At 39.0% G+C, this 27,603-nt stretch overlaps 1 protein-coding gene and 1 pseudogene across 2 annotated transcripts; both read right to left on the reverse strand.

Moving 5' to 3' along the window:
• Positions 1-263: 263 nt before the first annotated feature.
• Positions 264-16,489, reverse strand: LOC308637342 (vomeronasal type-1 receptor 4-like; the record flags this gene model as incomplete). The annotated part of the gene is made up of 2 exons (XM_081273656.1): positions 264-1,235; positions 16,367-16,489. 2 exons carry the CDS (start codon positions 16,487-16,489, stop codon positions 264-266), a joined length of 1,095 nt encoding a protein of 364 aa, XP_081129782.1.
• Positions 16,490-24,530: 8,041 nt separating this feature from the next.
• On the reverse strand, positions 24,531-25,478 carry LOC308637343 (vomeronasal type-1 receptor 4-like; annotated as a pseudogene). The gene has a single exon. The product of its transcript is annotated as a vomeronasal type-1 receptor 4-like (transcript).
• Between the last annotated feature and the right edge of the window lie 2,125 nt (positions 25,479-27,603).

Consider the following 27,603-nt stretch of genomic DNA (forward strand, 5'->3'; position numbering starts at 1 on the left):
TTGTTGTACTTGGTATATGATATCTAAAATTTATATTTGTTACATCTTCTTTTCCAAAATATTGTTGAATGGACAATAAAACCAAATCTAAGTGTTATTCATGTGCACCTACTCAGGTACACACATACACACACATGGACACAATATAATAAATAAGTCTAAGTGTGTTGATTGTCATTCTTGGAGATATTACTGTATCACTCTTCTTTCAATTTGTAAGTAAAAATGGGGAAACATGTAAGAATTGTGCAAAAGCCTACAACTTACACATTCCTCATGACACTGGGGATTTTTCTATTTCTTATTCCAGAGAGACCGAGCCTGGATGCACTGGCGTCCCTGCTCATGAGCAGAAAGGGGCTGAGAGCTGGGAAACTCCCAGAAACTATTGCACCCATCTTTACCAGCAGCCAGTGGGGATTATAAATGACAATCACACAAACCTGAAAGATGCAGGAAAGTGTGTAAAAAGACACAAAAGTGCTCACCAAAAGAAGGATGGTTTGGGTGGCTCTGGACTCAGGGGAAGACCTGGGGGAGCTGGTCTTGTGAACATGCTGCATTCTCTGTTTGTGCCTGTGCAGGATAAGCACCATGGAGCTGCTGGCACAGAGCATGAGCCCCAAACACAGGGCATCAGGGAATGTTACCAATGCTGCATATAGTGATAGTAAGGTTGTGTCAAGACGAACAGAAGAGCAGTATCCATAATCTTTCATGCTTGTGATATTATTGTTGCTCCTTTTTCCAGTCATATGTGAAATAATCATAATATTTACAAGCAGGTACAGAATCCAGCTCAGGTAAATGGAGAAACCAATGTATTTGGGAGCTTTCACTTTAAGATCTGAACAGCTGGAATTTTCAGGACTTATCTTCATGGCCTGGAAGACACTCAGGAGGCAGGTGCTGCCAATGGACACACCCCTGCCCACCCTGTGAAGATAGAAAAGCAGCTTGCATCCAAAATTACTGAGGAAACCTTTCACTCCAAAAGCTTCCACTGTCTGGGGAACTCCTCTGCACAGGAGGGTTAACAAGTTGGCCACAATCAAGTGCTGAAGAATCAAGTCTGTGTGTCTTACCTTGAACCCTTTGAGGTAATGGACCAGATAATGGAGGAGAAGAGAGGAATTGCCCAGAGCTCCAACCACAGTCTGTGACAAGAAGATGATACCTACAGCCACATCACTGGCTGCCACCCTGCCAGTTCTCTGCTGTGCCAGCCAGTGGGTCTGGCAGGAAACATGAGGACTGGACTGCACATGTCCTATCAACCAAAACCCAGTATTGTACACTCTTCAGAGTTACCACTCTGAAAATTTTCAAAAGGTCTTACTTCACTAGCAGGTTTTTATGAGGTTGGTATGGATAGTCAAATCATGAAGTATGTGTAAATCCCTGTTGTGAAGGCAGCACATGGTGATTCATCTTCATGACATGAGCCAGGTGCTGAGATGCCTTTGCTGATGACCAAGAGAACTTCTGCACACAGATATTAAGTCTCTGTCCAGATTCACACTCCAATCAGGTACAGAGGTGTCTTGAACCTGGCTGAGTGTATACAGAGAACACAGCAAGAACCATCAAGTTTCTCTAAATGTTGTAAGCAGGTTCTTCTATCAATCCAGCTCATATTTTCTTCCATTTCTCTATATTTATATTGTCTTCAAAACCAGTGGTATCTTAGACAATTCATTGTAAAATGTTCCCATTTACTCTGAAATATTAATTCTATGTGCAACGTCACTTATGAAGGAACATTTAGATATTGACTTTAATGACAGCAGATGCACTGAGGGAACCTCAGCCCTGCAGGCACCTGTGCCATGGTTAGTCCCATGCAGGGAGGCAGGACTGACTCCAAATCAGGACAGCTCCCCATGACTCATATGGTGAATTGTTAGGAACACAAGCTCAAGGGCCCTATCTCAGGAATTTTTCCAATTCCCAGATCTTCTCCTAAGTCTTGGGATACTAAGAAATAACACATAATTAAAGAGTATAGTGTAGAAACAAAGTACTCACATTTTAGAAGACTCAGATATGTGTTAATTAATACCTAAGAAAAAATGTATCAAAATAACAATATTAGTGAATGATATTACAATAGGAGCCATCCATGAAATTTTGTATGTGTTAGTATTTAAAACTTGAAATACTAGAATATCTGCATTCATTTGAATGCATATATTTAACAAAATTTATTGGGTAAAAAAATTATGTCCAATTGTTACTTAACAGATGGTGAAGAGCTTTCCTATGTCCCCTGCACATTCATACCCTGCTCCACTATCAGATTCCTATGCCACATGGTACATTCACTACAATGAGAAAATATTCCACCTGAAAAAAATATAAAGCTCTTACAGATGGTAATAGAATTCTGTAATAACCTTGTCCACTATTTCCATACATGTTCCTTTCCATAATACAGAGAAATGGCCTCACTATCCTTGAATTGTGATTCTTTCAGTATTGGTACAATTACTCTCTCCATTGGCTGCACCATGCTGAGAGTCAGAGAAAATGTTCTGCCCAAGCAGTCACCATCAGCGCTCGCTCTCTCTCTCTCTCTCTCTCTCTCTCTCTCTCTCTCTCTGCACAGGACTAACAAGATTCCTGTGAGCTCCTCCTACTTCACACACAGGCAGAAATATACTATGAGTCTGGACCTAGAAATCATGAAGATTTAGTGTAGACTTCCTATTAGGGAAACTGAACAGCTGGGTGACTTTAAAACAACCTCCTTGTGCACCTTGAAAATCACATTTAATTTTTATTTGCACTAAACCACAGCAATCCCTATCAGTAAGAATCACATGTAGTTAAATTAGGACCCATAGTGGTTTGGCATTTAGGATAGGATCCTTTTATCTTTGCTACCTAGAGCCATTCTTCATCAACCATTTTAATACTTGTGGGGCTCTGGCTTCTGAGGGGCTCAACTGAGTGTCTGCTTTTTGGCTGTGATCACTTACCCAGACTTGATGGGTCTCTTCTCATAGATGCTGCTCTCAGACTCATCCTGAGTCACTCACCAGGCTCTCCCTCTCTGCCAGGATGGTGACCTCAGTGCAGAGGCCTCTCTGACCAACATGTGTGCTGCAGGGAGGCGGCCAGCTCCTGAGATATGGGTCTGGGGCTCTGTGACCTCACCCTCCCTGGGACCTGCAATTACCCCTGTGCCAGCAGCAGCAATGGCTGTGCAGGCTGGGGGAGCTGAGGGCACTGCTGGAAACTCTCTCCCCAGGTGTCACTTGTGAAGAACAATTTTAAACTTTCCTCATAACATGTCTTCAGAGGATATTCTAGTGTTTGGAGAGACTCTTACTTATCCATGATCCTGGGAGACCAACAGGGTGTCACTTGGAGGGGCTGGGAAATACTGTGGTCTGTCATATGAAGGGCTGGCAGTGAGCTTTGCATGTCTCATTGTATTTCTTCCTTCCCTGGGAAGATTTCTACCCCAAATCTAGTTGCTTCCTATTCTTCATTTCAATGAATGGCACCAGATTTTATATATGAGTGGAGAAATGGAAAGAGAGAAAACACATAGGAAGGATATTATACAGGTACAAGGAAAAAAGAAAGAATGGATGCTAGTAGTTCACCTTGGAAGTCACCAGATTCATCTGCACAAACATGAGTGAATTTATTGGATACATTTACACATTGAATGTTAATTCATATCATAATTTTGTGAATGAATATGCCCTGTCAATATTGACCTCCACTACTGACAGGAGGAAGAAACAGAGCAATATCCATCAAACAAACAGAATGTAATAAAATTCTCTTCAACAATATCATCAGCAGAATCAGTTTGACTTGTCTGAGCCAATAATTCTGTAAATATCAGATACTCAAGGGCTACTAACATTAATTCAGTAGCTCCATGGGGTGACTACAGCACAGGAGCCCTTTCAATTACTGTACTCTCTCCAGCCCTGCAAGGATAATGTGTAAACTGAGGCACCTTAACTAATGCTGTGAGATTTACCATCCAGGTGAAAACCTGTGGTGTGAACAGGTGGGTTTTGGGCAGTGACACTCAATGGGAGTGAGACTGAAGTGATTAAAAGAATAAGGACATGAGGAAAGGGTGGACAGGGAAACAAGATGGTAGAGTTCCTGTGATATGGAGGAGAGAGAGTGCAAAAGAGAGAAGGTAGATGCAAAAAAGGCAAAACTCATTACCTATCCAGAAAAAGCTCATGGACATGGCGAGGTATAGGCACACCTGGGTTGAGGAGCCAAGGGACACAAGGACATAGGGTTAACCAGGTAAGAGAGACATGGGGTGCAAGGTCACACAGGAATGAAGATGCTTCTGGAGATGGGGACAGAATACAAAATAATGTTGCAGATTACTGGATGTAAAGCCTCTGAGGTGTTCATAGATACACATGGTGGGAAGTTGTGAATACGGATGGGGGAACAGGGACTGCATTAATTAGTTGTCCAAAACAGGCCCAGAGTGTGACAAAAAAGTGAGTCCATGCAGAGAGAATGGGCCTTGGAGGAGACAAATTAGACAGAGAACAATGAAGGAGCAGGGGAAGGTGGTGGGGAAAGAGCTAATGAGGACGATGGCCCTGGCTGCAGTCACTTTGTAGCCTGAACTTGGTATTGAGAAAGCTGAGAGTAGACCTTGGACATTTGGGTGTGGGGCCCAGGGGACCTGGTGACTGACTGTGGAAATGGAGTTGAGGGTGGATACAAGAGAGGACAGAACTCTGATGATGAGACTTGTTGGGTTAATGGAAGGCAGAAGGGCTGTCATGAGGCTACTATGAGAGACATCACTGAGGAACAGACATTAAATATGTCACAACACAACTGTGTGGGGGTTATGCATGGAATGGATTCCTGGCTCTGAGGGATGGGGGAGCTTCAGTGTGTGGTTACAGCTCAGAGTGAGAAGTCAAGCCTCTGTGAACATTAGGGTAACATGCATTCAGACTCAGCCCTGTTTATGCATGGGTGACTGACAACTGAATTTGTGTACATTTGTGGTGTACATGAGGAATTCACATGGGTAGATACTATGGAATGATTACTGAAAATCAGGTAATTTACCTACGTATCATGTAATATACTTAACTTATGTGGGGGACATTGAAGATCTCTCAGCAAATTAGAAGCACACAACACTGTCTTGCTATCTGCAGGTTCCATGCTGTACAGCAGATCCCAGGGTTCATTCATGTAGTAATGGAATTTTGTGCACTAACAATAATCTCCCATGTCTTTCACTACCCACCTCTTTACAGCCCCCATTACACTCTGTTTCTGTAAAGGTAACTTTTGTAGAAGTTAAAAGTTTGGTGTCCTGTGTGGCAATGTTAAGAGGTGGTGGAACTTTTATGAGATGACCCTGGTGGAGGTTGACAGGTCACTGGGTCTTTGTCCATTGAAATAATCAAGGTATTTCTCATGAGACTCTCACTAGCTCTCATGTAAGGGTTGATATTAGGGTCTGCTTTCTAGTTTTCAAATTCACCATGTGATCTTTTACACACACATTCCTCTCATGTTTCCCACCACCTCCATGTGACACACAATGCAGCCACACAGGAAATGAGCCAATGTGGGTGGCATGCATATGAGGATGCTAAACTGAAATATGATTTCTCTCTCTCTCTCTCTGTGAAATACCCAAAATGTAACATAAAAATATTGTGTCCACCTAAAACTTAAAAATAAATAAATACTTTTAAATAAAACACCTAAATTCTTGGGTTTTGACATAGAAGAGGCTAATAAACAAGTCTTTCTGCTATATCTATATGAGATCATTAGACTCTTCTCTCAGGATTGCACACACCTTCCTTGATCCTGATTTCAGCCTCCTCAGATCATCTCTTCCTTACAATGATCTACATTGTTATTCTGTATTTTAAAAAATAAAGCTTTGGGGCATCAGTTCTTCTGACATCCATATGGTCACACCACACCTGGGACTTTTACCTGGCCCAGAAGTACAATCTGGAAATAAAGCAGTGAGCCATCCCAAGGCACAACCTGGAACATATTCATTAGAGTGGGACAAGTTTACAGTTGGCTTTAGCGTTGTATCACAAGGAGGATTTTTTAAGAAAAAAATAATTTATCTATAGTATTGACAATATTCATGGTTGGGTGAGCATGATTTTGTGATGGGGGCCCTTAGATGACCTGTCCCTCACTTCCCATTTGATGGACTTATAACTCATTCTCATGACTCCTCTCCATATAGGTGGAGGATCTGGGGACTCTTCAGGCACAGCTCCTCCCATGGACCTCCAGAGCCTTTGATGTTTTAGATGTTTCTCTTCCTTCCCTGGACTCTTAATTCCCTCTGAACTCAAAGACATTTTCCACCCTTAAAGTCGATGTTATCCCAGGCTGCTTATTAGCATAAACAACCTTGAACAGAAAGTCCATAGAAAAAAAAACGGAACATCCATCCTCCTGTGTAATGTTCATGTCACAGAAAAATCAAGAGAATTCTCTTTCCATCAGGCCCACATGTGTATTTATATACTCAATACATGTACACATTTTTTTTAAAATAAAGGTGTATTTGGATTTTAATGTTTTAGTGAATTTTGGCATTTTTATTTCTTTTGTATGTACAGATCTTTTTCAAACTAAGAATCCAGGACCAGGGACACAGGGCAAGTTAAGTCTTGAGATCTTTGGCAGAATGTCATTGTAGTATTAAGGGATACAAATAGAGATATAAACTCTAAACAGTTACCACTTGTCCTCATTTCTCATTAGGAAATAGCCAATAGTCCATTTCTAAAGAAAAGATACATAGAACCTCTTGATCTGCAAAAGATAAAGTGACCCCAATTATATGCAGGCCACTTTAGGAAGCTTTTCATTGCTGTGACAAAGGCACCCAACAAGGATTACCTAGATGAGGAAAGATAATGTGGGTTCATGGTCTCAGAAGACTCAGTGCATTGACGACTGACGTCATTCCTCTGAGCCCAAGGTGAGGCAGAGCATCTTGAGGAGATGGCATGGTAGAGGGTACCTGCTCCCCTCAAGGCAGACGGAAGCAGAATGGGAAGACAGGAAGAAGCTACAAGGAAAGATGCTCTCTTCCAGTGCTCACACCCAGTGACATGTCTCCCCCAGTGACACCACACCTGACTTCCAATGGCTCAGTCCATTCAAACTAATATGGATGGGTAAAGTTACAGCTATCACAATGGAATCACTTCAGCTCTGAATATCCCTAAATTAGCACAGGAGATTTATATCCAAGCCATAAAACAGGCCAAACTACTGTATAACTATAACATAGCTGGATATATATTAAAATGTTCATTTCTTGAAATGTATCTCTCTCAAACCTTGGATTTAAAAAAATGCCCAGCTACCCCCACATGACTAGACGACATCCTGGTGCTGGAAGCAGACCAACTCCATCTTGGAAAACCTTTCTTGCCACTTTACGGTGGGCATGGCTACCAGTTTGGATGCCATTTGAGCAGGTACCTGATTTCCAATCTCCAATGGTGTAACTAGGCACAGTAGCCACCCAGCACAAGAACAGCTCTCAGTTGGGCAGGAGTACAGTGCGAACAGGGCACCGCCCACCTGGTGTGAGCCTGGGGGTGAAAGGTCCTGCAGTTGGGACCTGATAAATAAGAAAGGGGAGGGGACTAAAGTCTGGAGCATAACAGAGAGATCAGGATTTGGGAAATCTCCAGGCAAGAGAGGGAGATGAACCAGGGTCTCAAGTCAGACAAATGGTCACAAAAAAAGACCCGCAAGGCACTGTTTCCCTGCTGGGACTGGTGAGTGGCACTCCCAACTTCCAAACACTCCACACTAGATCCACCCTGGTTGCCTACACCATCCTTAGGGCAGGGACACTTAGTGAATGAGACCACCCCACCTACTGCATGAGAAGAGAAAGAAACGGATCTCTAAGAGTATTTTTTCTTTCTTTTTTTTCTCTTATTCTTTCTCTTATACCCTTCTATCCTCTGGCCCTCACATCCCCAACATATGTAAAACCAAGAACTTTGCATGAAATAGGACTTTGAGAACTGAGTCACCTAATTAATATAATATAAAGGAATTGCATAAGCCCTTTTTTTTCTTTTTTGCCTCTTTTTCTTCTCTCATTTTTTCTCTATTTCCTTCCCTTTTTTTCTCTTTCTTCTTCCTTCACCCTTCAAATTATACTATTTTAACATCCTGTATTTTTCTAAAAACATATGTGTGTTTGTTTTATGTACTCTCCTGTCTTCTCATGTAATTGTCTATCTGCAGGTTCCATGCTGTACAGCAGATCCCAGGGTTCATTCATGTAGTAATGGAATTTTGTGCACTAACAATAATCTCCCATGTCTTTCACTACCCACCTCTTTACAGCCCCCATTACACTCTGTTTCTGTAAAGGTAACTTTTGTAGAAGTTAAAAGTTTGGTGTCCTGTGTGGCAATGTTAAGAGGTGGTGGAACTTTTATGAGATGACCCTGGTGGAGGTTGACAGGTCACTGGGTCTTTGTCCATTGAAATAATCAAGGTATTTCTCATGAGACTCTCACTAGCTCTCATGTAAGGGTTGATATTAGGGTCTGCTTTCTAGTTTTCAAATTCACCATGTGATCTTTTACACACACATTCCTCTCATGTTTCCCACCACCTCCATGTGACACACAATGCAGCCACACAGGAAATGAGCCAATGTGGGTGGCATGCATATGAGGATGCTAAACTGAAATATGATTTCTCTCTCTCTCTCTCTGTGAAATACCCAAAATGTAACATAAAAATATTGTGTCCACCTAAAACTTAAAAATAAATAAATACTTTTAAATAAAACACCTAAATTCTTGGGTTTTGACATAGAAGAGGCTAATAAACAAGTCTTTCTGCTATATCTATATGAGATCATTAGACTCTTCTCTCAGGATTGCACACACCTTCCTTGATCCTGATTTCAGCCTCCTCAGATCATCTCTTCCTTACAATGATCTACATTGTTATTCTGTATTTTAAAAAATAAAGCTTTGGGGCATCAGTTCTTCTGACATCCATATGGTCACACCACACCTGGGACTTTTACCTGGCCCAGAAGTACAATCTGGAAATAAAGCAGTGAGCCATCCCAAGGCACAACCTGGAACATATTCATTAGAGTGGGACAAGTTTACAGTTGGCTTTAGCGTTGTATCACAAGGAGGATTTTTTAAGAAAAAAATAATTTATCTATAGTATTGACAATATTCATGGTTGGGTGAGCATGATTTTGTGATGGGGGCCCTTAGATGACCTGTCCCTCACTTCCCATTTGATGGACTTATAACTCATTCTCATGACTCCTCTCCATATAGGTGGAGGATCTGGGGACTCTTCAGGCACAGCTCCTCCCATGGACCTCCAGAGCCTTTGATGTTTTAGATGTTTCTCTTCCTTCCCTGGACTCTTAATTCCCTCTGAACTCAAAGACATTTTCCACCCTTAAAGTCGATGTTATCCCAGGCTGCTTATTAGCATAAACAACCTTGAACAGAAAGTCCATAGAAAAAAAAACGGAACATCCATCCTCCTGTGTAATGTTCATGTCACAGAAAAATCAAGAGAATTCTCTTTCCATCAGGCCCACATGTGTATTTATATACTCAATACATGTACACATTTTTTTTAAAATAAAGGTGTATTTGGATTTTAATGTTTTAGTGAATTTTGGCATTTTTATTTCTTTTGTATGTACAGATCTTTTTCAAACTAAGAATCCAGGACCAGGGACACAGGGCAAGTTAAGTCTTGAGATCTTTGGCAGAATGTCATTGTAGTATTAAGGGATACAAATAGAGATATAAACTCTAAACAGTTACCACTTGTCCTCATTTCTCATTAGGAAATAGCCAATAGTCCATTTCTAAAGAAAAGATACATAGAACCTCTTGATCTGCAAAAGATAAAGTGACCCCAATTATATGCAGGCCACTTTAGGAAGCTTTTCATTGCTGTGACAAAGGCACCCAACAAGGATTACCTAGATGAGGAAAGATAATGTGGGTTCATGGTCTCAGAAGACTCAGTGCATTGACGACTGACGTCATTCCTCTGAGCCCAAGGTGAGGCAGAGCATCTTGAGGAGATGGCATGGTAGAGGGTACCTGCTCCCCTCAAGGCAGACGGAAGCAGAATGGGAAGACAGGAAGAAGCTACAAGGAAAGATGCTCTCTTCCAGTGCTCACACCCAGTGACATGTCTCCCCCAGTGACACCACACCTGACTTCCAATGGCTCAGTCCATTCAAACTAATATGGATGGGTAAAGTTACAGCTATCACAATGGAATCACTTCAGCTCTGAATATCCCTAAATTAGCACAGGAGATTTATATCCAAGCCATAAAACAGGCCAAACTACTGTATAACTATAACATAGCTGGATATATATTAAAATGTTCATTTCTTGAAATGTATCTCTCTCAAACCTTGGATTTAAAAAAATGCCCAGCTACCCCCACATGACTAGACGACATCCTGGTGCTGGAAGCAGACCAACTCCATCTTGGAAAACCTTTCTTGCCACTTTACGGTGGGCATGGCTACCAGTTTGGATGCCATTTGAGCAGGTACCTGATTTCCAATCTCCAATGGTGTAACTAGGCACAGTAGCCACCCAGCACAAGAACAGCTCTCAGTTGGGCAGGAGTACAGTGCGAACAGGGCACCGCCCACCTGGTGTGAGCCTGGGGGTGAAAGGTCCTGCAGTTGGGACCTGATAAATAAGAAAGGGGAGGGGACTAAAGTCTGGAGCATAACAGAGAGATCAGGATTTGGGAAATCTCCAGGCAAGAGAGGGAGATGAACCAGGGTCTCAAGTCAGACAAATGGTCACAAAAAAAGACCCGCAAGGCACTGTTTCCCTGCTGGGACTGGTGAGTGGCACTCCCAACTTCCAAACACTCCACACTAGATCCACCCTGGTTGCCTACACCATCCTTAGGGCAGGGACACTTAGTGAATGAGACCACCCCACCTACTGCATGAGAAGAGAAAGAAACGGATCTCTAAGAGTATTTTTTCTTTCTTTTTTTTCTCTTATTCTTTCTCTTATACCCTTCTATCCTCTGGCCCTCACATCCCCAACATATGTAAAACCAAGAACTTTGCATGAAATAGGACTTTGAGAACTGAGTCACCTAATTAATATAATATAAAGGAATTGCATAAGCCCTTTTTTTTCTTTTTTGCCTCTTTTTCTTCTCTCATTTTTTCTCTATTTCCTTCCCTTTTTTTCTCTTTCTTCTTCCTTCACCCTTCAAATTATACTATTTTAACATCCTGTATTTTTCTAAAAACATATGTGTGTTTGTTTTATGTACTCTCCTGTCTTCTCATGTAATTGTCTACCCCAAATTACCTCCTATCTATTCTCCCGCTACTAACCCTCTTCACTATATTTCTCCTTTACATTTTCTAAGATATATTAACTATATACCCTCCCATCTTCTCCCTTCAACATATTGTCCTATGCCTGACCGCCAGTCCATTGTCCACCACCAGAAACTGTAAACTTTTTATGAAACCACTGATTATATTTTAAATAATAATTGAATCCAACATTTCTGGACATTGAGACTAAACTGTAAATGTCTTAATAACAATAATTTGTTCATAGGTGATGTATTGTTGATATTGGGATCTGTTGAGATTGCCCTTCCCCACAAAGGAGAGATCTTGGAGCCCTACAAGACCACTACAAATCTATAGGGTAAAAACAATAACACATCAGATCCACAGAGTGGAAAGGAAGACACATGAGCAACATGAAAAGACAAGGGAAGAAAGTACCTCAAACAAATCAAGACAACACATTATAAGCATTGGCAGCTACAGCAGAAAAAATTACAAAGATTTCAGGATATACAGGGTTAAAACGTTTTGGAATCTCAAAGGAGACATAAGAGAACAAATACAGGCAGTGAAAGGCCACTTCAACAATGAGCTACATAAACTAATCCAAGAAGCAAAAGATCACCTCAACAGGAAGATAGAGGTTCTTAAAAAATAAGAAATCCTTGAAATAAAAGAAATAATAAACCAAATTAAAAACTCAAATTAAAGCATCACCAATAGAGTTGACCACTTAGAAGGTAGGACATCAGACAATGGAGATCAAATAAGTCATCTTGAAAAGAACATAGACCAGAGTGAAAATGATTTAAAAACATGAGCAGAACATACAAGAAACATGGGATAGCATAAAAAGAGCAACTTTAAGAGTTATTTGGATAGAGGAAGGCATAGAGGTCCAAACCAAAGGAATGAACAATTTATTCAATGAAATAGTGTCAGAAAACTTTCCAAACCTTAAGAATGAATTGGAAATCCAAATTCAAGAAGCCTACAATACATCAAATGTACAAAGTCACAACAGACCCACACCAACGCACATTATAATGAAAATGCCTAACATACAAAATAAGAAGAGAATTTTAAAAGCCACAAGAGAAGGGACTCTGATTACATATAAGGGAAAATCAATTAGGATAAAATCAGATTCAACACAGACCCTAAAAGCTAGAAGATCCTAGAACAATATATATTAAGCTCTGAACAATAATGGGTGCCAACCAAAAATCTTGTAACCAGCTAAATTAAGCTTTAGATCAATAAATGAGAAAGAATCAAACTAAAAATTTTTTTCTCAGCAAAAGAAACAATCTTTGAGGTGAACAGAGCGTACATCCTGGGAGCAAATCTTTATCCCTCAGACATCAGATAGAGCACTAATCTCTAGGATATATAAAGAACTTAAAAACCTAAGCACCAAAAAAACAAATAATCCAATCAACAAATGGGCCGAGGACCTGAACAGACAGTTCTCAGAAGAGGATATAGAATCAATTAACAAATATATGAAAAAATGCTCATCATCTCTAGCAATTAGAGAAATGCAAATCAAAACTACTCTAAGATATCATCTCACTCCAGTCAAAATGGCAGCTATTATGACTACAAACAACAGTGAGTGTTGGTGAGGATGTGGGGAAAAGGTACACTCATACATTGCTGGTGGGACTGCAAATTGGTGCAGCCAATATGGAAAGCACTATGGAGACTCCTTGGAAATCTGAGAATGGAACCAGCATTTTACCCAGCTATCCTGCTCCTGAGACTATATTCAAAGAAGTTAAAAACAGCATACTACAGGGACACAGCCACATCAACGTTTATAGCAGCACAATTCACAATAGCTAAACTGTGGAGCCAACCTAGATGACTTCAGTGGATGAATGGATGTAAAAATGCAGTATATATATATACACAATGGAATTTTATTTAGCAATAAAAGAGGATAAAATTATGGCATTTGCAGGTAAATGGATGGCGTTGGAGAAAACAATGCTAACTGAAGTTAGCTAACCCCAAAAAAACAAATGCTGAATGTTTTCTCTGATATAAGGAGGCTGACTCATAGTGGGGTAGGGAAGAGGAACATGGGAGGAATTGATGAATTCTAGATAGGTAAGAGGGGAGGGAGGGAAAGGGAAGAGGCAGGGGATTAGCAAGGATGGTGGAATATGATGGACATCATTATCCAAAGTACATGTGTGAAGACCCGAATTGGGTGTCATCCTAGTTTATATACAAACAGAGATATAAAAATTGTGGTATATATGTGTAATTAGAATTGTAATGCAGGGTCTGCGGATATGGCTCAAGTAGTAGTGTGCTCGCCTGGCATGCGTGCGGCCCGGGTTCGACCCTCAGCACCACATACAAACAAAGATGTTGTGTCCGCCAAAAACTAAAAAATAAATATTTAAAAAATTTTCTCTCTTTTTTTTTCTAATTTAGTTTGTTTCTCCATGATTAGCTTTCCCCCCGTCCTCTGTCTTTACCGAGGCACTTCCCATTGATGGTTTTGGTTATTGTTTTTCATTTCTTCCTCGTGTAGTGTTTTGCTCAAGACGCTTTGCAATGCTGGTTTTCTGGCTGCAAATTCTTTTAGCTTTTGTTTATCATGAAAGAATTTTATTTCATTGTCGTACCTGAAGCTTAATTTTGCTGGATACAGAATTCTTGGTTGGCATCCATTGTCTTTCAGTGTTTGAAATATGTTGTTCCAGGATCTTCTTGCTTTCAGCGTCTGTGATGAAAAATCCATTGTTAACCTTATTGGTTTACCCCTAAATGTAATCTGCCTCCTTTCTCTTGTAGCTTTTAATATTTTCTCTTTGTTCTGTATATTGGATATCTTCATAACAATGTGTCTTGGCATTGGTCTACTGTGATTTTGTGTGCTCGGTGTCCTGTATGCATCTACAATTTGTATATCTGTTTCCTTTTTTATTTCTGGAAAGTTTTTTGTAATTATTTCATTCAGCAGGTTACTCATTCCCTTGATATGAATCTCTGTACCTTCCTCTACCCCGATGACTCATAAGTTTGGTTTTTTTTATGTTATCCCAAATCTCTTGGATGTTTTTCTTGTGATTTTTTACCAGCCTATCTTTGTAATGTTGTGAACAACCAATAAAAATAAATAAATAAATAAAATTTCTCTCTCTCTCTCTCTCTCTCTTTCTCTCTTTCTCTCTCCCTTTTCTCTCTCTCTCTCTCTCTCTCTCTCTCTCTCTCTCTCTTTAAAAAAAGAATTGTAATGCATAAAAGTATATGTATAAAGACATGGATTGTGAACATACTTTATATACAAAATATGAAAAATTGTTCTCAGTATGTATAATAAGAATTGAAATGCATTTCACTGGCATGTATTTTAAAAAACAAAATCAATTTTAAAAAAAGAAGAAAATTAAAGGGATAAAAATAGGAAAAAAATAAAATTACTTCTTTGCAAATGATATAATTGAGAAGGTACACACAAAATACCACCAAAACATTTGTACAGGTGATAAATTCAGTAAAGTAGCAGAATATAAAATCAACAGATAAATCAGTCACTTTCCTATGCAAACAATGAATCTACTGAAAATGAAATTCAAAAAGTGATCCCATTTACAATAACACCAAAATTAGAATACCTACAGATAAATCTAACCAAGGATATGAAAGGCCTCTAAAATTAAAATAGAAAACAATGAAGAAAAAAATTGAAGTAGAATGTAGAAAATGGAAATACAATCCATGTTTTGGATAGGAAGATTGAATATTATAGGACTGAACATATAATCAAAACCACTTTAAATGTTTAATGCATACTAACCAAAATATCAATGACAATTTCACACAATGACAAAGTGACACAAAAGAGTTCTCATAAGAAATTAATTAGAAATCAGCATATAGAAAATCATAAATGACTACAAATAGACAAGAGTAAAAGAGATATTCCAAGAAACATCATAATCATCACTGAAAATTAAGACAGAATATTTAAATCTACAAGAAAAAAAAGCATCAGGTCACATTAAGAGGCAAATCAATAAGATTCACCTTTGAATTCTCAACTCAAGACACCAATATTAAAGAAACACTAGAATGAGGTATTCTAAGCTGAAAAAAAACTTTGCATCAAGATTGCTATATATCCCCCAAAAAATCTATTTCAAAATGAGTGGGGAAATTAAAACATTGCATGACAAAGATAAACTAAAAGAAATCACAACAACCAAGTTATAACTATTAAAACTATGCAAAGATATAGTGCACACAGAGAAATCCAGAACAAACCCCAAATATATCAAGGGGATGATGCCTACTATAAGTGTAAATGAAAAATCAAAATCAAATTAAATATAGCAAAAAAGCAAAAATATCAGAAAACTACAAACTTATATTCAAACTATCTCTAAAAAAATAGTCTCTACTTCCCAATTAAAAGACATAGATTAGCAGAATAAATCAAAAGATAAGATCCAAGAGGATGCTGTTTGCAAGAGACTGATCACAGAGGCAAAGATGCCCACAGGCCGAAGTTTGTAAAAGGACATTTATATATCACACAAATGGGATCTGAAAACAATCAGGAGGAGCTAGCTATTCTCAGATGAAACCAAAGGAGATTTCAAGCAAAATTTAACCACAGAAGGACAGTACATTCTGCTGAAGTAACAATGCAAACAGAAGAAATAACAGTAGTAAATACACATGCTCCAAATGTCAGGACACGTTAAATAAAATTATTCTTGACATTAAATTCAAGATATACTACAATAAAATAATACCTAGTAATTTTAATTCACTTTTATCACCAATAAATAGGTCATCCAAAGATAAAAGTCAACAAAGATATTACCAACGTAAATAGTACTATAAACCCAATGGGCCTAATATACATTAGAATACATCTCCCCACGTCACCTCTTCCTCTCACACACATTCTTACCCTAATATCATCCAGCATCATGTGACATAACCCAGGAGACTCACAGGAACTGAGCTACTGTTGGTGCCATACTCATGATCTTCCAAAACCATGAGACAAACTCTTCTCTCTTCAGGGAACTGAGCTTCTAGGGATTTGTCATAGACGTGGGAAACAGGCTTATGCATGTTGTCTCCTATCCCTGTGTGAGAGGCAGAGACTCTTCCCTCTGGAAGATTCCCAGTTCCACATCCGGCCTTCAGGCTCTCCTGACTTCAGTCTCCTGGGGTCATCTCTCCATCTGGTGTGGGCTACATTCTTCTGTATCTTTGAAACCTACAGCTTCATGGCACAGGCACCCAAACTCCTTCTCTCCTTGAGGCTTGTTCTTGGACACACAGCACCCAGGAGGGTTCACAGGTCCACAAACACAACCTGAGGATGAGGCAGTGAGTTCTCCAAGGCCTTGTGTCTGTGGCCCGTTTGTTGTAGTGGGACAAGTCTACAGTGCCCTCTGACATGGGCTCATGGGCAAGGTACACTTAAGTACATGTGTAACCCAGAATGTGGGCAACCAGCATTCATGGTGGAGGCTGCATGGCTCTGTTCTCATGAGAGTCATTTACTTGGAATGGCTTTATATCTCCTGTAGACATCTGTTGTTGTAGCTTGAGGATCTGGACACTAGGGCATATCATCTTCTATGGATCTCCAAAATTCTTGCTATTCTTTGGTTTCAGTCTTGTTTCTCTCTACAGTAACCAAACCTGTATTCTGCCCCCAAATTTGACACAATCTATATCACTGAAGGTTCTCAATTAGCTTCAACATCCATGAAAGAACAGGATGTAGCAAAAACAGCACATGAACCTACCCTTGAGACATGAGCACACACAGGAAACGCAATCAATGTGGAACAATGTCAAGACCCATTTCTTCACTGTGTTCATGCTAGAAACTGTTTCCATGAGTGAATACTTTAGTAAAATGGTGATTCAACAAATGCAGTCATTAGGACCAAGTTGGTTTTATTGGCTTCAAGCAACATTTAATAAAGATTGAGGGGACAAGGCGTTCAGACAAGGAAGACCTGTAATCCCAGTTACTCAGGAGCTGGGGCAGGAAGATTGCAAGTTTGAAGCCAGCCAGAGCAACTTAGTGAGACCATGCTGCAAACACGGTGTTTTATAAAGAAGGCTGGGATGTAACTAAGTGGTACAAACTTGCTTCACATACAAAATGCCTTATGCTCAATCTCCAGCACAGCAAAAACAAACAAAGAAATAAATAAGAAAGCCAACACCAAAGTGATATTAAAGGATTCTGTGTACAAGAATGAGGTCAACCCACCCTACTTTCCTGCACCATTCCCAGGCCAATTCTACATGCAACCAGCTGAAATACCCTTGCTTCCCTAGAATGCTGTGTGAAGTGAGCAATTAAACAGTTGACAATTGTGCATACATACAATCAACACACTTGTGATAAGATTTGGGAGGGTTGCACCCCAGAGCCTGGATAGAAAGGAATCTAGGTAATGTAAAGACATGATGTGGTCATCCAAAAAACCACAGAAAATAGCAGAGAAATCTTCACCAACAACACATAGGATTATACAAAGAAGGAAATGAGAATCAAAGGGCTTGTTGCAGAGCTCGCGAAGCCCAAGGTGGTTCTTGGGCACAGCCAGCACCATGTTCCATCCTTCACACAGCAGGGATTCCCAGTGCCTTCCAGACATTTTATTTTCTTAAACAACGAAGAAGTTAAAGATGTCTGAGACACATTAGGAGAGGTTACCAGCAGTATGTTTATATTTTCATAAAGAAGGCTGACAAATTTCCCATTTGGATGAGGCTGTGACAATCTCTACACCATCTGAATGTGGGGTAGGTAACCAATAAAACATGACCCAATTACCTGGTAGATAATGTGTGCCCATACATATCACTGGACCTAATGGTTGTAATGCTAAAAGAACCACAGGGCCACATGGGGAGGGTGCCCTTTAGAGCTGGGCATGAAGATGGAGTCCCAGCAGTCAGGAAGTGGAGAGAAGCTGGAATGAAGATGTCCATGTATCCTTCAAGGAGTATGCAAGGCACAAGCTGCCAAAGGAGGTATTTTATAATTCTAGATGGCCACTTGACTGAACAGACAGATTTAACACCAAGTGCAGAGGAGGAGCATTGCAAAAAGCTGTGGCTGTGCCAACAATCACATCTCATTTATGACAGATGGTAGAGGCCAGAGCTGCAGGGGAAGCAGATGGGGGTGCAGCTGTGTTGAGGAGACCAGTGATGGGAGTTAACAGATGAGAACATTCCACAGCCTCATGGCATCTGCAGCACACTCTACCTGCCTCCTTGACATAGAGGAGGGTTAGTTAGGAAGACCAAACTGCACGTCACACTTGTCCCCTCAGGTGTGGTTTTATTCTAGAAGTAAATAGCTCACTCATACGTATGTATGCCATGTATGTATGAATATGCTCAAATTAATCTTCACGGATACATAAGCAAAGCAAATCTTCAGTTGTGTAAAAACAAAACTTCTTTAAAGATGCTTGATATGTAGAAATTCTTTGAGAACAGAGCTCTAACACTTATTGAGGGATAAGTGCAGTATACTGAGAAGAATTCCTAAAACACATCAAATACTTTATCAGATTGTATATGAAAATGGGAAGCTACTTTTGAAAGTTATGTAGAAGCCTATTGCTTTAAATCCCAGAATGACTTTAGAGATGTTTCTAATAATAATTCATTGCCTACATTTAATTGTGAGTTAGGTTTACAACAGCTGCATTTCACATTTTTCTTCCTGGGAGAGAAGACCAGTGTATGTTTTTCTTCTTGGAAGAAAATTCACTTGATCAATGAGTACCTGTTACTTCAGGAGAAACGTGCTTATTATGCGGTACCCACAGCCAACACTGGCCACATCAATAAAAAAGGTGCATCAAGGTAGGAGTCTCATTAGAAATGTAGTTCTTGATGTTTAACAAATCAGACCCTATCCTGCTGCCTCTGATCAGCAGAGATTCTAAATCTGTTGTAACACAGTTTAAGAACACATGCCAATTGCTATTTACTATTTTGAAAATTCTGTAGAAATTAGTTCATTACACCAAGAAGTGTCCTCACATGTAACATTTTCCTCTCAATTGAATGTGAGAAATGTAAATTTCATAACAGCGCTATTTATCCAGGTTTAATTATAATAAGATTTTGCTTTTCTTCATGTTCAGGTTAATAAAAGCATTTCCGTCTTCAAAAATATAAAAATAAAAGTATGAGTACCTGATGGGTTGAAATTCATAGAAATATTTGGTAAACTCGGGTCATACATGCTAAAGGCAAGCCTATATAAACCTATAATCAGAAAAATGCATGCAATTTGTAGATATTTATACATAAACATATGCTCATATATATATATACATGTATGTGAAGAAACACATGAAAGTATCATGAAAACATGTCACACATCCCACATGTCAGTGTTAATCATGATGCTCCAATATGTTTTTTTTTAATTTTTATTATTAGTTGTTCAAAACATTGTTTTTAACTCTTGTGCTATGGGTGTCCTATTAAGGAATTTGGAGCCAGACCTCTCAATATGTAGATATGTGCAAACTTTTTCTTCTATCAGATGCAGAGTCTCTGATTTGATATCAAGTTCCTTGATCCATTTTGTGTTAAATTTTGTGCATGGTGAGAGAAAGGGATTCAGTTTCATTTTGTTGCATATGGATTTCCAGTTTTCCCAGCACCATTTGTTGAAGATGCTATCCTTCCTCCATTGCATGCTTTTAGCCCCTTTATCAAATATAAGATAGTTGTAACTTTGTGGATTGGTCTCTGTGTCTTCTATTCTATACCATTGGTCCACCCGCCTGTTTTGGTACCAGTACCATGCTGTTTTTGTCACTATTGCTCTGTAGTATAGTTTGAAATCTGGTATCGCTATACCGCCTGATTCACACTTCCTGCTTAGAATTGCTTTTGCTATTCTGGGTCTTTTATTTTTCCAGATGAATTTCATGATTGCTTTATCTATTTCTACAAGAAATGCCATTGGGATTTTGATTGACATTGCATTAAACCTATAGACAACTTTTGGTAATATTGCCATTTTGATGATGTTAGTTCTGCCTATCCATGAACAGGGTATATTTTTCCATCTTCTAAGATCTTCTTCTATTTCTCTCTCTTTAGGGTTCTGTAGTTTTCATTGTATAAATCTTTTACCTCTTTTGTTAGGTTGATTCCCAAGTATTTTTTTTTGAGGATATTGTGAATGGGGTGGTTGTCCTCATTTCCATTTCAGAAGATTTGTTGCTGATATACAGAAATGCCTTTGATTTATGCATGTTGATTTTATATCCTGCCACTTTTCTGAACTCATTTATTAGTTCTAGTAGTTTCTTTGTAGACCCTTTTGGGTCTGCTAGGTATAGAATCATGTCATCCACAAATAGTGATAATTTAAGTTCTTCTTCTCCTATTTTTATGCCTTTAATTTCTTTTGTCTGTCTAATTGCTCTGGCCAGTGTTTCAAGAACTATGTTGAACAGAAGTGGTGATAGAGGGCATCCCTGTCTTGTTCCAGATTTTAGAGGGAATGCCTTCAATTTTTCTCCATTCATAATGATGCTAGCCTGAGGCTTAGCATAGATAGCTTTTACAATATTGAGGTATGTTCCTGTTATCCCTAGTTTTTCTAGTGTTTTGAACATAAAGGGATGCTGTACTTTGTCGAATGCTTTTTCTGCGTCTATCAAGATGATCATATGGTTCTTATCTTTAAGTCTATTAATGTGGTGAATAACATTTATTGATTTCCGTATATTGAACCAGCCTTGAATCCCAGGGATGAATCCTACTTGATCATGATGTATGATGTTTTTGATATGTTTCTGTATCAGATTTGCCATAATTTTATTGAGGATTTTTGCATCTATGTTCATTAGAGATATTGGTCTGTAGTTTTCTTTCTTTGAAGTGTCTTTGTCTGGTTTAGGAATCAGGGTGATGTTGGCCTCGTAGAATGAATCTGGAAGTTCTCCCTCTTTTTCTATTTCCTGAAATAGCTTGAAAAGTATTGGTATTAGTTCTTCATTAAAGGCTTCGTAAAACTCTGCTGTATACCCATCCAGTCCTGTGCTTTTCTTAGTTGGTAGTCTTTTGATGGCTTCTTCTATTTCCTCAATTGATATTGGTCTGTTTAGGTTGTGTATATCCTCCTGACTCAATCTGGGCAGATCATATGGCTTAAGAAATTTATCAATGCCTTCAATATCTTCTATTTTATTGGAGTATAAGGATTCAAAATAATTTCTAATTATCTTCTCTATTTCTGTAGTGTCTGTTGTGATATCGCCTTTTTCATTCCGTATGCTAGTAATTTGAGTTCTCTCTCTTCTTCTCCTCGTTAGCATGGCTAAGGGTCTGTCGATCTTATTTATTTTTTTTAAAGAACCAACTTTGAGTTTTGTCAATTTTTTCAATTGTTTCTTTTGTTTCAATTTCATTGATTTCAGGTCTGATTTTAATTATTTCTTGCCTTCCACTACTTTTGCTGTTGTTTTGCTCTTCTTTTTCTAGGGTTTTGAGTTGAAGTGTGAGATCATTTATTTGTTGTTTTTTTTTTCTTTTTTTTAAGAAATGAACTCCAAGCAATGAATTTTCCTCTTAGAACTTTTTCATTGTGTCCCATAGATTCCAATATGTTGTGTCTGTGTTTTCATTTATCTCTAAGAATTTTTTAATTTCCTCCTTGATGTCTTCTGTAACCCATTGATTATTTAGTAACATATTGTTCATTCTCCAAGTGATGCAGGATTTTTCCTTCCTTCTTTTATCATTGATTTCCAGTTTCATTCCATTATGATCAGATAGGATGCATGGTATTATCTCTACTCCTTTATATTTTCTAAGAGTTGCCCTGTGACATAATATATGGTCTATTTTTGAGAAGGATCCATATGCTGCTGAGAAAAAAGTGTAACTGCTTGATGTTGGGTGGAATATTCTATATATGTCAATTAAGTCTAGGTTATTAATTGTATTATTGAATTCTATATTTTCTTTATTCAACTTTTGTTTGGAAGGTCTGTCCAGTGGTGAGAGAGGTGTGTTGAAATCTCCCATAATTATTGTATTGTGGTCTATTTGACTCTTGAACTTGAGAAGAGTTTGTTTGATGAACATAGCTGCACTATTGTTTGGGGCATATATATTTATGATTGTTATGTCTTGTTGGTGTATGGTTCCCTTGAGCAGTATGTAGTGTCCTTCTTTATCCCTTTTGATTAACTTCAGCTTGAAGTCTATTTTATTTGATATGAGTATGGACTCTCCTGCTTGTTTCCAAGGTCCATATGAGTGATATGATTTTTCCCAACCTTTCACCTTCAGTCTATGGATGTCTTTTCCTATCAAATGCATCTCCTGTAGGCAGAATATTGTTGGAATTTTTTTTGATAAATTCTACTAGCCTGTGTCTCTTGATTGGTGAGTTTAAGCCATTAATATTTAGGGTTACTATTGAGATATGGTCTGTACTTCCAGCCATATTTGTTTATTTATGTTACTTAACATGATTTGTTTTTCCTCTTTGATTATTTTTTCCCTTTACTGTACCACCTCCTGCTGTTGGTTTTCATTGTTGTATTGTTGAAAACATAAATTACATCCATACTAGAGCATGCGTGCATCAAGGGAGAAAAGCTAGAATTGTTTGAAATTTCTTCAGTTAGATTCTATCAACAACAACACGGGAAAACACATATTTGAAGCCTATGAAATTTTCTCTTTTTTTTTTATTGATTTTGTCTTTTTAAATACATGACAGTGGAATGCATTACAATTCTTATTACACATATAAAGCATAATTTTATATCTCTGTATATAAAGTATGTTCACACCAATCCATGCCTTTATACATGTATGTTGTGGGGGTTTTTTTGCATTTCAATTCTTATTACACATATATACCACAATATTTCATATCTCTGTTTGTATATAAAGTATGTTGACACCCAATTCGAATCTTCACACATGTACTTTGGATAATGATGTCCATCACATTCCACCATCCTCACTAATCCCCTGCCCTCTCCCTTTCCCTCCCAGCCCTCTTCCCTATCTAGAATTCATCTATTCCTCCCATGCTCCCCCTCCCTACCCCACTATGAGTCAGTCTCCTTATATCAGAGAAAACATTCAGTATTTCTTTATATGGGATTAGCTAACTGCACTTAGTATTATCTTCTCCAACACCATCTGTTTACCTGCAAATGTCAGAAGCATATGGAATTTTCAAAGTCAAATATAAAACAGATGATGTTGAATGATTTTATTTATATAAAGTGCAAAACATTGAAAGTGATCTCTACTGTTAGAAGTCACATACTGGTCACTATTGGGAACACATACAGGAAAGAGGATTCATACCAACTAGGACATTGTTTTACCACATAGCAGCTGCTTGCACAGGTGTTTTCAATTTGTGAAATTTGATTAGAAATGCATGCCAACAAATACATACAAACGTTTCAAAGATACATATCACTAATTCAATATTAAGTAGTGAAATAAAATTTATTAGTACTCAGTGTTGGAAACAAACAAGATAGACATTAAATAAAGGTTAAAACCTAATTAGCTTATGAAAATAAGAAATATTGCATTGTGAAAATCACAGCACAAAATCAATAAATTCAATATAAGCTGTTTAATAAAGGGGACATCAGTAGACTTTGCTTCCCATCATGTCCAAGATTATATGAAACATATGTCTCATTTCATTGCAAGTGACAAACACTTGGTAGTGTTCACTTTGATATTTCCTTCAAAAGACACAGATGAAACATAAACATAATATGTAGATAAATGAAAAATACGTGTCACTTGTAAATAAAGAAAGTAAAATAATGAAAGCAGATTTATGCTGAAGAATTTGGCTGTGGTTGTAATTGGTATATGGAGTCTGAAATTTATATTTGTTACATCTACTTTTCCCAAAATTTTTCTGGGTGGACAATAAAGCCAAATCTAAGTAGTATACATGTGCACTTACTAAGGTACACATACACACACACATGAACACACTGTAATAAAAAAGCACATGTGTGTTGATTGTCATTCGTAGAGATATGACTAACACTATAATTTTAATTTGGGAGTACAAATGAAGAAACATGTAAGAATTGAACAAAGCCTACAATTTAGATGTTCCTCCTGACATCAGGAATTTTCCTATTCCTTATTCCAGAGAGACTGAGCCTGGATGCACTGGAGTTCCTGTTCATGAGCAGAAAGGGGCAGAGAGCTGGGAAACTCCCAGCAACTATTGCAGCCATCTTTACCAACAGCCAGTGGGGATTATAAATAACAATCACACAAACCTGAAAGATGCAGGAAAGTATGTAAAAAGACACAAAAGTGCTCACCAGGAGGAGGATGTTTTTGGTGGCTCTAGACTCAGGGGAGGACCTGGGGGAGCTGGTCTTTTGAATGTGCTGCATTCTCTGCTTGTGCCTGTGCAGAATGAGCACCATGGAGCTGCTGGCCCAGAGCATGAGCCCCACACACAGGACATCAGGGAATGTTAGCAATGCTGCATGCAATGAGTATATGGTTCTGTGATGATGAACACTATAACAGTATTCAAAATCTTTCATGCTTGTTATATTATTTTTGCTCCTTTTTCCAGTCATATGTGAAATAATTATAAGATTTACAAGCAGGTACAGAATCCAGCTCAGGTATATGAAGAAACCAATATATTTTGGAGCTTTCACTTTAAGCTCTGAACAACTGGAATTCTCAGGACTAATCTTCATGGCCTGGAAGACACTAAGGAGGCAGGTGCTGCCAATGGATACACCCCTGCCCACCCTGTGAAGATAGAAAAGCAGCTTGCATCCAACATCACTGAGGAAATCTTTCACTCCAAAAGCTGCCACTGTCTGGGGAACTCCTCTAGACAGGAGGGCTAACAGGTTAGCCACAACCAAGTGCTGAAGAATCAAGTCTCTGTGTGTCTTACCGTGAACCCCATGAGGTAATGGACCAGGTAATGGAGGAGAAGAGAGGAATTTCCCAGAGCTCCAACCACAGTCTGTGACAAGAAGATGATACCTACAGCCACATCACTGGCTGCCATTCTGCCATTCCCTGCTGTCCCAGCCAGAGGGTCCTGCAGGAGAACAGGAGGCCTGGGCTGCACGTATCCTGTCAACCAAAATCCAATATTGCCCACACTCCAGAGTTATCACTCTGGAAACTTACCTAAGGATTTATTTTCACTAGCAGGTTTTAATGAGGTTCATGGCTAGTTGAGGTAGGAAGTGTGTATAAATCCCTGTTGTGAAGGCAGCACATGGTGATTCCTGAATCTTCATGACATTACTCAGGGGCTGAGATGACCGGGAGAATTTGTGCACACACATGTTAAGTCTCTGTCCAGATTCATACTCTGATCAGGTGCACAGAGGGGTCTTGAACCTGGCTGAGTATTTACAAAGAGCATAGCATGAACCATCAAGCTTCCATAATGGTAATGAGCAGGTTCTTCTATCAATGCAGATCATATTGACTTCCATTTTTCTATATTCCTATTGTCTTAAAAACTAGTGCTATTCTTAAACTTTTCATTGTAAAATGTTTCCATTCACTTGGAAATATTCATTCTATGTACAAGGTCAATTATGAAGGAACAGTTAGATATTTTAATACCTGCAGATGCACTGAGGGAACTCTAGCCCTGGAGGCATCTGTCCCATGGAGAGCTACCTGCAGAAGGCAGGATTGACTCCACATCAGGACAGATACCCCAAGACTCATATAGTTGTGTGTTAGGAACCCAGCTCAGTGGCTCCTGTCACAGAAATTTTGCCACATTCCCAGGCCATGTACTCTTTCTTGGAATACCAAGAAGTAACATGTGATTAAAGAGCATAGTGTTGAAACAAAATATTCACTTCTTCAGAAGATACAAATATGAGTTATTTAATAACCAAAGAAAAAATATTTCAAAGAGGTAAGATTAGTAAATGATAGTACAATAGGAGCCATCCATGAAAATTGGTATGTGTGGTCATTTAAAAGTCAAAATACTAGAATGTCTTAATTGATTTAGATGAATATATTTAACAAAATTTATTGAGTAGAAAAATTTAGGTTCACATGTTAGTGAACAGATGGTGAAGGGCTTTCCTATGTCCCCTGCGCATTCATACCCTGCTCCACTATCAGATTCCTATGCCACAGTGCATTCAGTATAATGAGAAGATATCTCACATGAAAAAATACAAAGCTCTTACAGGTAGTACTAGAAACCTGAAGTAATCCCATCCACTATTTCCTTTTCACAATATAGAGAAATGGCCTCATTATCCTTGAATTCTTAGGCTTTCATGATTGCTACAATTACTCTCTCTGTTGGCTGCGCTATGCTGAGAATCAGAGAAAATGTTCTGCCTGAACAGTCACCATCAGCTCTCTCTCTGCACAGGATTAAGAAGATTCCTGTGAGCTCCTCACACAGGCAGAGAGATACTATGAGTCTAGACCTAGAAATCATGAAGATTTAGTGGAGACTTCCTGTGAGGGAAACTGAGCAGCTGGGTGACTTTAAAACAACATCCTTGTACACCTTGAAAATCACATTTAATTTTTATTTGCACTAAACCACAGCAATCCCTGTCGGTAAGAATTACATTGAGTTAAATTAGGACCCATAGTGGTTTGGCATTTAGGCTAGCACCCATTTATCTTTGCTACCTAGAGCCATTCTTCATCAACCATTTTAATACTTGTGTGGCTCTGGCTTCTGTAGGGTTCAACGGAGTGTCCCCTTATCAGCTGTGATCACTTACCCAGACTCTTTATGGGTCTCTTCTCATCTCATAGATGCTGCTCTCACACTCACCCTGAGTCACTCACCAGGTTCTTCCTCTCTGCCAGGATGGTGACCTCAGTGCAGAGGCCTCTCTGACCAACATGTGTGCTGCAGGGAGGCGGCCAGCTCCTGAGATATGGGTCTGGGGCTCTGTGACCTCACCCCCCCTGGGACCTGCAATTACCCCTGTGCCAGCAGCAGCAATGGCTGTGCAGGCTGGGGGAGCTGAGGACACTGCTGGAAACTCTCTCCCCAGGTGTCACTTGTGAAAAACAATTTTAAACTTTCCTCATAACATGTCTTCAGAGGATATTCTAGTGTTTGGAGAGACTCTTACTTATCCATGACCCTGGGAGACCAACAGGGTGTCACTTGGAGAGGTGGGAAG

Source organism: Spermophilus citellus (assembly GCF_964194105.1).
Source record: "Spermophilus citellus genome assembly, chromosome: 18".
In the NCBI taxonomy this organism is placed as follows: domain Eukaryota; kingdom Metazoa; phylum Chordata; class Mammalia; order Rodentia; family Sciuridae; genus Spermophilus; species Spermophilus citellus.